This window comes from Hyperolius riggenbachi, chromosome 6, assembly GCF_040937935.1.
Source record: "Hyperolius riggenbachi isolate aHypRig1 chromosome 6, aHypRig1.pri, whole genome shotgun sequence".
In the NCBI taxonomy this organism is placed as follows: domain Eukaryota; kingdom Metazoa; phylum Chordata; class Amphibia; order Anura; family Hyperoliidae; genus Hyperolius; species Hyperolius riggenbachi.
Window position 1 is genome coordinate 251,885,828 of NC_090651.1, and position 13,375 is coordinate 251,899,202.

The window sequence follows — 13,375 nt, forward strand, 5'->3', positions numbered from 1 at the left end:
ATTGCGCTGTCTGTGCACTGTAAACATGTCTTAACACTCATCTCTGGGCAAGTATAAGAAAACAAACACCAGTAAAAGTTTAAAATGCAAATAATCATTTTCTGATTAGTAACTGAATTCAGTTTCTATTCAGAAAATTACTATATGCATTTTAAAAACAACCAGTATCAGTCACTGAATTGTCTTTACATCAACTTTATGTGATCACATCCTCAATGAGATGCAAATAATTCTGAGTTCATATAGAATTATGCAGATTTTAGGAAAATGTATGCAGCTTAAAAATGGGCCATGAATAAAGCTGATTTAAGTGGTCCATTTTCAAGATGCAGAAACCGGTAAAATGTGCATAATTCTTTGGGATGGTAGAGACAGAGTTCTGCTGATCGTTAATCGGGTGCCATTGCTTTGCACAGTGCTGTCAGACCTTAGGAGAGCAAAATGACAGCTGGAATGGTCTAAGGTTGACAAGCTGTTCAACAATCTCATTCACATATATAACAATCTCCAGTGTGGTTTAACTCTTTCTGTACTGGAAAACAGAAAGGGACATCAGACAATTTCTTACTATGGCTAGTACTGTATGTACCTATGTTTATTATTATGGCATGTCACTTCAAGTGTGCTTTAAAGTGTACTTGAAATGACAAATGTAAAAAATTTGATACCGCTGAGTCCCTCGCCTTCCTCCCGAGTGCCTCTGTTGCCCTGCTAGCGGTTCTAGTAATCTGGCTGATTCGTGCCACTCGGTCTCTTCTGCACATGCGTGGCCCCCCTGCACATGCGTAGAAGAGCCGAAGTGGCGCGACTTGAGCCCCCCTACATTTCTTACTTTTCCTGAAAAAACTCCAACTTATGCATCTGGTCAGAGATCATGTTAATGTTTTTTGTTTTTTTTTACTTTACATCTTTTTCAGTTTTTGTATTAAGATATAAACAACATCGCAACAAACACAACACACAGTGTTTTGAACCTAATGAACAGGACAAGTAGGCAATAGAGTGAGTCCAAAGGGCATATCATACAGAGTACTGGCAGTGGCACCCCACAACTCCAGCAAGTAACAAGTTAGCATACAAAATAAATCCACAACCGCAGCAATATCCTCTACGAACAGGAAATCTGGCTTAGGGGAAACTGCACAATCATGTTAATGTTTTTTAAAGAACAATGCTATTGAATCAAAGCTATGTTTATGACTTATCATCATCAATGTTTTCATGTTTCTGCAGATTCTCCCCTCATCAGACCTCTGACTATTGCCATTTTGGAGCAGTTTGAATCAGGAAATCTGGAATATCTACGTCAAAAGTGGTGGGAAAACACCTGTTCTGCACAAACCCAAGGAGACTGGGTGCCTGTACAACCTCACACTCTCGGAGGCATCTTCCTTATTCTGGGCATTGGCCTGGGTCTGGCACTGATCATCTCTATAATTGAGTTAGTGTGTAAATCAAAGAGCAGTGCAAATCAAGAGAAGGTGGGTATTATGCAGCAGTGAATGTGAAAAAAAGCACTATGATTTTGTGTATTTTTAATCAACCATAAGTTACAAAATGCAAACATAGCAATTTCTCTCACATTTCTCTTGAATGCAATAGTTTTGTGGCAAAATGTTATGAAGGGCCTGAGCCCACTAACACATTTGTGTCTGTTTTTTAGCAACGCATCAATGTTACAGATGCTGAAAAGCAGACACAACTGCATTAGTGGGCTCAGGCCCTAAAGGTGCATACGCATATCTAGACATTGTCACCTGTTGAAGATCAGTACCAGATCCTCTAGGGCATCATCGCTGGCGGGCATGCACAGATGCACATGTCGGCTACAGCTATGTAGCTGACGACATGTCCTGTTGCCAGGGCCGGTTTAAGCAACAATGGGGCCCCAGGGCAAAATAAACCTGGGGGGCCCCCCCAACAGATACCCCAGAGCAAAAATTGGGACCTTTTTTGCAGCTGGTATAGTCAGGGTTTGAAGCCCCAATCGGTCGGAGTTCCACATTCTGGCTACCCCAGCCTGCATGGGGGACAAGGGGTTAAAAAGTTTCAGGAGGGGGGACCCCACATAATTAAAAAAAAAAATTTCCCACACTCTAAACATAAATTTTTTTTGGGAAAATAGGAAAAAAATGCCAGGGATCTTCATACAGCCATATTGCGGCTGTATAGCGATCCCTGGCCAAAGCGCTGTGGCTGCGTATAGACCCCCTGGAAATCCCGTCAGGAAATTTATTGCTCTTTCTTTTGGTACATGTATAATTACACTACCGTTAGGTACTAAAAGTGACATTTACCGCATTTAAAAGTATACTTTTTTCCTTCGAAACTTTAAAATCGATTTTCTCAAAAACTATAAGATCTTTTTGAAAAATTGTTTTTTCCTCTTATTCCCAATGATCTCCTTAACATATCCTGCAAATTTAGGCTTTCTAGAATTTAAGGTGGATTTGCTATTAACCATTGAAGTCGACTGGTTTTTAAATGTGTATTTTTTTTCCTTTGAATCTTTAAAATCGATTTTCTCAAAAACTGTAAGGTCGATTTTAATTTTTTTCCCCTCTTGTAGCCACTGGGGGCCCCTACAAGCTCTGGGGCCCTGGGGCAGCTGCCTCCTTTGCCTCTATGGTAGCGCCGGCCCTGCCTGTTGCTATATGGGGGGTACGATGGAGCTTTGCATGCGTGACACGGCGGACAGACAATGCAACCGGCCATCGCAGGGCGAGTTGATGGACGGGCGGATCCCTTGCCGGTTGGGAGTTGGCGGCCACTGTAGACTAGACTGCTGTATCATGTGATCACTGTCGAAGGTTTGAACCCCCACCTCCCAACCCACAGGCTATAATAAGGTTCCCCAGTAGACAGCTTTATCATTCATGTGACTTCTCCGTTTCCTAAGGTATTACATAACCAAAGATTAAAAAAAAATAAAAATAAACACACATTGGACCAAAGAGATATGGACTTTTTCTTTAATGTATTCCTTTATGTTTTGCCGTATTTTCTTGTGCATGATGTCAGAATCCGCTCTGCTGGCCTTGATTCCCTGGACTGTTTTGTTTACTATGCAGGTTGCATAGTTCAGTCCAGGGAAAAGAGGCCTTTTTCTCAGTTTGCAAGGCTGACTGATTTGCATCTACTTATCTTGCAATCGGCTTGTCTGCTTTCTTTGAAGGTTTCCAGTATGAATGTCACTTCCTCCCAGAATTCCTTGCTCGTCATAGGTTTTGTTTGGTGAAGACTGACTTTAGAGCCTCAGCCTCTTTGTACCTTATTGCGAATGTTCTAGAGTAGTTAATTCTTGGGGAGTGCATTTTGCACTCCTCCTAGTGCAGTCAGGTTGTATATTATTTGTACTGCCTAAGTCTTGTTTTGTCTTGTCCTATTCTTGCGATTGTACTATCTCCTGCGGTGGCAGATAGTAAATCGTCCTGTCCTGTTCCTGGATCGCATTCGCCCTAGCGTTAGAGGTGGTGGATCTTCCTTGTCTGAATCTTGGAGTATAACCTTAGCTGCGGCTGCTACTGGTTACTCCTTCAGTCTGTTTTGTCTGGAACGAACGTTTGCTGTTGTCTGGTGTGAGACAACTGATTAGCAAGGGTTCCTGCTGTTTGTCTTTGTTCTCCGTTTTAGTCAGGGTTGGTACGTTTTGTTACTGTTGCGCATAACGTGCGGTGACCGCGTTTAGCCAGTTCATTTGTTATTTTCCTTGGCGTTCAGATTGTAATTATTTGCTGTGTCTTCCTTACTCAATTCATGCTCTGTCTTTGCTCAGTCTTGTGTTGCTGATAGCAATCGCCTCTCTTGCGATTAGCTTTCTCACTCTGGTCTGTTCTGATGTGATATGTCTACCGTCGCTGGGTGGCGACTAGTTTGGTAGACATTCACATAGTCTGTCTCAGTTCTTGCTTTCTTCTGAGTTGCTACTTTGTTGTCCAGTCTTGCTTAATCGTACAATTTCAATCTGGCATCTGTGGCTGTACAGAGGACTTATTCCTCTGTACTCCACAGCTCCATCTGCTGGTTGGAATTCTCCTCTACAAATATATACTGGGTACTTTGCTTCTGTGACTGTGGGGATTTCCTTCTGCTTCAGCGCACATGGTGTGCGCTGACTGGAAATCGCCCCCAGATAATTACGCATACCAATCTGCTGTTCCATTTTGCCTTATAAAAACATGTATAAAAACTGATAAGGAAAGCTATATTTTTATTCTACTGTATATAAACTGCTAGAGCCAAGCTTATTTTTCATCCAGCTTTCCATTTATCTTAAAAAACAAGCGACACCCATGCTAACCTAGAAATAAAAAACACATATATAAGTAGATAAATACTACTTCTACTAACAACATATCCTCCCTGACTCTTGTTTCTCCCCCCCCCCCTCACTTCTTTTGCTCATTGTGTATTCATTAGCTGCCCTCCTCCCAGAGTCTTCAGACACACCCACTGATGTGTATACTAGGAACTGCACTTTCTTTTTTTTTTTCTCCTCCAATCGCTGAGTCACCTCAGCCTTGCTTGTAAACACACGTGAGCAGGGAATCATGTTTCAGATAGGCTAGGCTGGGAAATAAATGGAAGAGGAGGAATATATTATATATAAAAAGAATCCCCCTGCATTCAACTGTTTGGCACTGACTACTAAAGGGCCAGTGCTCCTAAAGTATGTGATAACTCTAAATCATAACTGCAGAAAAAGTTTCGCAAGTTTTGTATGCAGGATTAGCATCTTTATCACTTAATACACTCAGACCAGTTGCTGTTGAAATTTGATTTTTATGGTGAGAATACCACTTTAACAGAGAAGCCATACACCATGACCTGTTTTGCAGCACCATGGCTAAATAAAGGGGAACTGTAACCAAAATAACATACTGAATGAAATTGCGTTTTTTTATAGTATTACTTTATAAATTATTTTGTCAGTGTTTGCCAAGTGTAAAATCTTTTCTCTCCCTGATTTACATTTTGAAATTTATCACAGGCAGCATGTCAGGTGATCTCTGCGGAATGTTCAGTTACTGAGCACTCCAAAGCCAGTACAAAAACATAGCTGGGGAGAGGGGTGTTCTGCATGATAAACAGCCTAGGACTAGCCTCTGTGGGAGAGTGGGGCTTATGTACCAATGTACAGAAATATACAGCTACAGGAAGTGTTTCTGGTGCTAAAACCAGGAGAATGAACATAAAAATGGGTATCTTGAATAATTTACTGCATTCTTATTTATGTCATTGCAGCTCCTCTTTAGGGTAGGAATACACTAGGCAGAATCGCGTATGCGTTTACCACTATGTGCTATGGGGAAAACTCATGCGATTCTGCCTAGCGTATTCCTGCCCTTAAAGAATGTAGGTTTTCGGGTAATTTATACTACACATATTTCCCTGCCTATGTTATGTAATGGGCTCATTCTCATCAAAAGTGTTTCTGCATTTGAGGTAAACAACTCACAGCATGTTGCATCCTTTAGGTCGACATATCTAATGTATTTCATGCAGTTGTGATTGTACTTTTTAACACATATATGAATATGTGTATATGTTAATAAATTTGTACATACCCTATATGTTTCACTTAATGGATAATGGAATAAGTTACATGTGACATGATGAGATAAACATGGGTATATAGAGTGCCTAGCTCACAAATAACTATGCTGAGTTCCTTTTTTTCTTTCTCTGCCTGAAAGAGTTAAATATCAGGTATGTAAGTGACTGACTCAGTCCTGACTCAGACAGGAAGTGACTACAGTGTGACCCTCACTGATAAAAAATTCCACTTTTTATCTCTTTCTTGCTCTCTTGGAATGTCTTATCAGTGAGGGTCAGACAGTAGTCACTTCCTGTCTGAGTCAAGACTGAGTCAGCCACTTACATACCTGATATTTACCTCTTTCAGGCAGAGAAAGAAAAAAAGGAACACAGCATAGCTATTTGTGTACTAGGCACTGTACATACACATGTCTATCTAATCATGTCACATGTCACTTCAGGTATCCTTTAACCACTTGAGGACCGCCCCCAGCCGATGGGCGGCGGCAAAGACTGGGCCTAAACGACCGCAATACGCCCATCGGCGGGGGTGGCGGCGGGCGTGGTTATGCGGTGATCGCATCATTTGTGACGCAATCAGCCGCCGGCGACAGGCTCTGCCCCCATCGTGCTGTAACCCGCCGGCCGTTCGGAAGCGCCGGCGGGTTACTAGCTGCCTGATTGCCGGTAACTAAATGTATAATAGGCTTTGTAATGTATACAAAGCCTATTATACAGGCTGCCTCCTGCCCTGGTGGTCCCAGTGTCCGAGGGACCACCAGGGCAGGCTGCAGCCACCCTAGTCTGCACCCAAGCACACCGATCTTCCCCCCCCTTCCCTCTGATCGCCCACAGCACCCCTCAGACCCCCTCCCTGCCCACCCCCCAGACCACTGTTTGCACCCAATCACCCCCCTAATCACCCATCAATCACTCCCTGTCACTATCTGTCAACGCTAATTTTTTTTATGCCCTAAACTGCCCCCTGCTCCCTCCTGATCACCCCCCTCCCACCCCTCAGATTCCCCCCAGAGCCCCCCCCCCCCCATGTACTGTATTCCTCTATCCCCCCTGTAATAACCCACTGATCACCTGTCAATCACCCATCAATCACCCCCTGTCACTGCCACCCATCAATTAGCCCCTAACCTGCCCCTTGCGGGCAATCTGATCACCCACCCACACCATCAGATCGCCCGCAGATCCGACGTCAGATCACCTCTCAAGTGCATTGTTTACATCTGTTCTCTCCTCTAAACACCCACTAATTACCCATCAATCACCCATCAATCACCCCCTATCACCACCTGTCACTGTTACCCATCAGATTAGACCCTAATCTGCCCCTTGCGGGCACCCAATCACCCGCCCACACGCTCAGATTGCCCTCAGACCCCCCCTTATTAATTCACCAGTGCATTATTTACATCTGTTCTTCCCTGTAATAACCCACTGATCACCTGTCAATCACCCATCACCCCCTGTCACTGCCACCCATTTTTTTTTTTGTCACAAGTTAGCGGAAATTGATTTTAATAGGTTTTTTTTTCACAAAGTGTCATTTTCCGCTAACTTGTGACAAAAAAATAAAATCTTCTATGAACTCACCATACTCCTAACGGAATACCTTGGGGTATCTTCTTTCTAAAATGGGGTCACTTGTGAGGTTCCTATACTGCCCTGGCATTTTAGGGGCCCTAAACCGTGAGGAGTAGTCTAGAATCCAAATGCCTCAAAATGACCTGTGAATAGGACGTTAGGCCCCTTAGCGCACCTAGGTTGCAAAAAAAGTGTCACACATTTGGTATCGCCGTACTCAGAAGAAGTAGTATAATGTGTTTTGGGGTGTATTTTTATACATACCCATGCTGGGTGGGAGAAATCTCTCTGTAAATGGACAATTGTGTGTAAACAAAATAAAAAAATTGTCATTTACAGAGATATTTCTCCCACCCAGCATGGGTATGTGTAAAAATACACCCCAAACCACATTATACTACTTCTCCTGAGTACGGCGGTACCACATGTGTGGCACTTTTTTGCACCCTAAGTGCGCTAAGGGGGCCAAAGTCCAATGAGTACCTTTAGGATTTCACAGGTCATTTTGCGACATTTGGTTTCAAGACTACTCCTCACGGTTTAGGGCCCCTAAAATGCCAGGGCAGTATAGGAACCCCACAAATGACCCCATTTTAGAAAGAAGACACCCCAAGGTATTCCGTTAGGAGTATGGTGAGTTCATAGATTTTATTTTTTTTCACAAGTTAGCGGAAAATGACACTTTGTGAAAAAAAAACAATTAAAATCAATTTCCGCTAACTTGTGACAAAAAGAAATCTTCTATGAACTCACCATACTCCTAACGGAATACCTTGGAGTGTCTTCTTTCTAAAATTGGGTCATTTGTGGGGTTCCTATACTGCCCTGGCATTTTAGGGGCCCTAAACCGTGAGGAGTAGTCTTGAAACCAAATGTCGCAAAATGACCTGTGAAATCCTAAAGGTACTCATTGGACTTTGGGCCCCTTAGCGCAGTTAGGGTGCAAAAAAGTGCCACACATGTGGTATCACCGTACTCAGGAGAAGTAGTATAATGTGTTTTGGGGTGTATTTTTACACATACCCATGCTGGGTGGGAGAAATATCTTTGTAAATGGACAATTGTGTGTAAAAAAAATCAAAACATTGTCATTTACAGAGATATTTCTCCCACCCAGCATGGCTATGTGTAAAAATACACCCCAAAACACATTATACTACTTCTCCTGAGTACGGCAATACCACATGTGTGGCAGTTTTTTTTAAGGGGCCCAAAGTCCAATGAGCACCTTTAGGCTTTACAGGGGTGCTTACAATTAGGCACCCCCCAAAATGCCAGGACAGTAAACACACCCCACAAATGACCCCATTTTGGAAAGTAGACACTTCAAGGTATTCAGAGAGGAGCATAGTGAGTCCGTGGCAGATTTCATTTTTTTTTTGTCGCAAGTTAGAAGAAATGAAAACTTTTTTTTTTTGTCACAAAGTGTCATTTTCCGCTAATTTGTGACAAAAAATAAAATCTTCTATGAACTCACCATGCCTCTCAGTGAATACTTTGGGATGTCTTCTTTCCAAAATGGGGTAATTTGGGGGTTATTTATACTATCCTGGAATTTTAGCACCTCATGAAAATGACAGGTGGTCAGAAAAGTCAGAGATGCTTCAAAATGGGAAAATTCACTTTTGGCACCATAGTTTGTAAATGCTATAACTTTTACCCAAACCAATAAATATACACTGAATGGATTTTTTTATCAAAGACATGTAGCACAATAAATTTGGACAAAAATGTATACAGAAATTTTACTTTATTTGAAAAATGTCAGCACAGAAAGTAAAAAAAAAAATCATTTTTTTGACAAAATTCATGTCTTTTTTGATGAATATAATAAAAACTTAAACTCGCAGCAGCAATCAAATAGCACCAAAAGAAAGCTGTATTAGTGACAAGAAAAGGAGGTACAATTCATTTACGTGGTAGGTTGTATGACCGAGCAATAAAAGCTGCAGTGGTCTGAATGGAAAAAAAGTGCCTGGTCCTTAACCACTTGAGGACTCAGCCTTTACCCCCCCCTTAAGGACCAGCGTGTTATTTTATGATCTGTGCTGGGTGGGCTCTGCAGCCCCCAGCACAGATCAGGTTGCAGGCAGAGCGATCAGATCGCCCCCCCTTTTTCCCCCCTATGGGGATGATGTGCAGGGGGGTCTGATCGCTCCTGCCTGCCTGGGTGTTGCGGGGGGGTCACCTCAAAGCCCCCCTCCATGGCGAAATTCCCCCCTCCCTCTCACCCCTGGTGATCGGGGCTGCACAGGACGCTATCCGTCCTGTGCAGCCTGTGACAGGCTGTCCTCTGTCACATGGCGGCGATCCCCGGCCGCTGATTGGCCGGGGATCGCCGATCTGCCTTACGGCGCTGCTGTAGCAGCAGCGCCGTTCAATGTAAACAAAGGAGACAAACATCTCCTGCGTTTACATTTAGTCTGTAGGCTATTCACGGAGACCCGCTCCGTGATCTAACAGGAAACGGCCGCTCGCGCGAGCGGCCTTTCCTGAGTAATTAGGGAGGTACCTGGCGATGCACATCTGCGTCGCTGGTCCTCCAGCTACCACTTTGCCGCCGCACGGTATGAGTGTGCGGTCGGCAAGTGGTTAAGGGGTAGAAAGACTGTGGTCCTCAAGTGGTTAACACTAACTCAGTAGTCCTTTAGGCAGTGTACAATCTAGTTAAAGCAAGTCATTGGCCAACAACAACCACATGATGCATAATTGAAACTCATATATGCTACTCCTCTGGAACTTGTTTCAAGTTGGTGTTTATCTTGTTTACTGCTTGTGCATAACAGATTTTTTTTTTAAAGTGGAAGGACACCCTCACATTTATTTGGCAGCAGTGGGCAGAAGTGAGAAAGGAATGAGCTGCACAGGAATCAAAAAAAGTTGCAAAGCATGTGACAAAATACAAGTAGCTTTATTTGTACTAGATTTGATCTCAGCCTTGTGTGTTCAGTTTCCCTCAATCACTTGTATGATTACTATTTTTAATGTTATCGCAACCCAATTTCCAAAAAATGTAAATCAAACTAGAATGCAACATTTTGCAAATCATGTAAACCCTATGGCCCATATGCAATTAACGTTTTTCTCCTAGGTGATATTTTTCCACCTTGTCAACCAGCAAGCAAGAAAATACTCAAAATAACATATATATGATAGTACTTTTTTTTTTTAAATGCATAGTGCAAAGAAAATGAAAAGGTGTCTCCTAGGTGAAAAAGTGAATTGAATAAGGACCCATATTTCATTTAGTACAAAGACCACATATGAAATGTTCAAACTGACAAACAGGGCACTCTGCATTTTAAAATGTACTTGACTAAAAATAGAAGTAATTATTATGAATAGCCCTAAAAATAGGGGAGAGAGTCTGGAAGGCGTGGCAATATCTGAAGATGTTATCTGCATGTATGAAACACTGCTTATTTTATTGAAAACGCCATAGAATATGGTACTAATAAAATGATAAATGTATTTTATACGTTACAGAAATCGTGCTGTTCTGCATTCTCAGACGAGATGGGCCACCGTTTTGGTAAAACCCCAAATCAAGAGAGCTTGGAAAAAGTGCAGCCGTAGGTCCTGAGTCCTGGTGAAAATGACATATAACAGGAGATGTATTCACGTGTATATCTGCAGCTAATGAGCATTATCTGCTTTCTGTAGTGGTGCCTTTTTGTACTAGTGATTTTACCAGTTGTAATTATGGTGATCTGAAAGGTTGTTTGTTTTACATGAAAACTACTAAGTATTCCGAATTGTGTCCCTTCTATTCTGTAAAGACCAAGTCCAACTAAACGCATATTTAAAGGAAAATCAAACTAAACTTTCTTCCACCTGAGCCAATTTCTGCCATATTTCGTATAGCTAAATAATAGAATATTAGTAGTACACAGTGCCATCTAGCATTGTTGGGCAGAGATGCAGAATGTGCTGTTCCTGTTTAAGGGGTCTGCCATATTATTTTTATGGGAAAAATGAAAATTTCCTTACATGGACATATGACATTATTGCAGTCTGACAGCTACTGCAGAATCTAAATGGTTATGTGTGCCTCTGCTGCTCACCTGACAGCCATTTACACTAGAGAAGCAAATGAGAATAAGAAACTCAGGCAGCTTTGCTGACTTTATACAGCAAACAAATGCTAAATATATAATTATATTTCTGAAGGAAACTCAGTTACTGAGGTCAGGTATACTTTAAGGGGGGCCTAAAGGAATATAAAGTTAGATACCCCTGTAGAGGGAAGCCTCTGGATAGTCCAGATGCTTTGCTGATACCCCTCGTTCCTGCGCTGGAACTGTTTTTACAATATTCTACATTGTTGATTATTGCTTGTGGCCACGCTTCCCTTTGTATATAAGTGTGCCAGCACTGCGCAGGTGCAGAGTACGGCCCGCCCAGTAGCATGGAGCCGCTTGTGCATGGCTTTTTCCATGCATGAGTGGCTCTGTGCTGTGCAGATGCAAACCCTACTGGTGCCTGCACAGTGCAGCCACACTCATACATGGAGGGGAGCTCAACTGCAAAGAAGGTCACGGCCAGTAGTGGACAGATGTGGAGGATCGGAGAAACTTCTGGTGCATCCAGAGGCTTCCCTTTACTGTGGTAAGTATCTTACTTTCTTTGCCGTCCCTTTAACCACTTCCCTACCACGCTATTTTGTGCTGATCTGTGCTGCGTGGGCTCTCCAGCCCACAGCACAGATCAGCTAGCAGCCAGGCCGATCAGACTTCCCCCCTTTTTTCCCCACTAGGGGGATGTCCTGCTGGGGGGGTCTGATCGCCGCCGGCTGCTTGCGCTTGCGGGGGGGGGCTCTTCAAAGCCCCCCTCCGCAGCGCTTCCTGGCCTCCTTCCCTCCCTCTCCCTCCCCCTGTGAGCGGCGCAGGACGGATTTCCGTCCTGCGCCTGATGGGATAGGCTTTAGCTTATCAGATGCCGGTGATCCCCGGCCAATCAGAGGCCGGGGATCACCGATCTCCTCTACGGCGCTGCTGCGCAGCAGCGCCGTATACATGTAAACACCGGGGAAGGTCTTCCCCGTGTGTTTACATTTACCCTGCGAGCCGCCGATCGGCTCGCAGGGTGTTCACGGAGACACCCTCCGGGAACTGACATGGCGAGCGGCCGTTTCCATGGAATACACTTCAGGATTCAGGGGCGTGTATATACGCTCCGAGAATCCGGAAGTGGTTAAAGGGGTTCTTTCGCGGAAAAAAGTAGGCAGTTAAAAAAATGTGACAGATGACAGCTTTTGGGCCAGTCCATCTTTTTAAGGGGGATTCTCAGGGCTTTCTTTGTTTTCAACAGCATTTCCTGAACAACAGTTGCAAAATCTAACTGACATAATAGTGTGCAAGTGATTAGGGAGGCCGGCTGGTATCTTGCGATTTTGGCAGTTAAACTGTTGTTCAGAAAATGCTGTTGAAAACAAAGAAAGCCCTGAGAATCCCAAAAGATGGACTGGCCCAAAACCTGTCATCTGTCACATTTTTTAACTGCCTACTTTTTTCGCAAAAGAACCCCTTTGATAAGTGGTGGTGCTGGTGGGTTCACTCAGTAAGCCGCTGACTTCAGATAGGACTCTGTGAGCAAATCAGTGAGAAGCCCATACTGATGTTTCAATTTCCTCCCCATTATGAGTGAGATGATCTAAGGTACTTATTTTGCGGATTTAATTCACCCATACATGCCATTGGAAACCGTTGTTTAGTATTAGTTTGTACTCTCTCCAGCCTCCCTTCCTCACACATTCTCGGACTGTCAGAATGCCGAATTTCAGGTAGAGAAACTTTTTTTTATTATTTTTTTAAGTGAACATTGGAAACATTTCAGGTGATCATCATTGTCTTTTAAAGGGCTGCACCACTATAAGTATTAAACACTTTGCAGAGCAAAATCCTAACTAGATTAACACTGCTGAATGGATAGGTGATTATTTTTACATTGTAATTATGCACACGATCATTTTCATTTTAAAGGACATCCAAGGTGACGTGACATGATGAGATAGACATGTATGTACAGTGCCAAGCACACGGATAACTATATTGTGCTAGTTTGTCCCCTTTCTATGTCTGAAAGAGTTAAATATCAGGAACACAAGTGACAGTTTCTGTCCGGGTTGGGCTATAATGTAACCATCACTGATAAGGAATTACAGCCATAAAACACTTTCCTGTCAGTAATGGGCTTCTGACTGCAGGAAAAAGATAAAGAGTCAATAGTTCATAGATTG

At 43.1% G+C, this 13,375-nt stretch overlaps 1 protein-coding gene across 1 annotated transcript in view; it reads left to right on the forward strand.

Moving 5' to 3' along the window:
* Nucleotides 1-12,582, forward strand: part of LOC137521440 (probable glutamate receptor) — an 81,644-nt gene extending 69,062 nt beyond the window's left edge. Inside the window, exons 10-11 of the mRNA XM_068240690.1 lie at nucleotides 1,234-1,481; nucleotides 10,624-12,582. Coding sequence (XP_068096791.1) covers nucleotides 1,234-1,481; nucleotides 10,624-10,713 — 338 coding nt within the window. The 3' untranslated portion in view covers nucleotides 10,714-12,582. The remainder of the gene's footprint in view (nucleotides 1-1,233; nucleotides 1,482-10,623) is intronic.
* The last annotated feature ends 793 nt before the right edge of the window (nucleotides 12,583-13,375 follow it).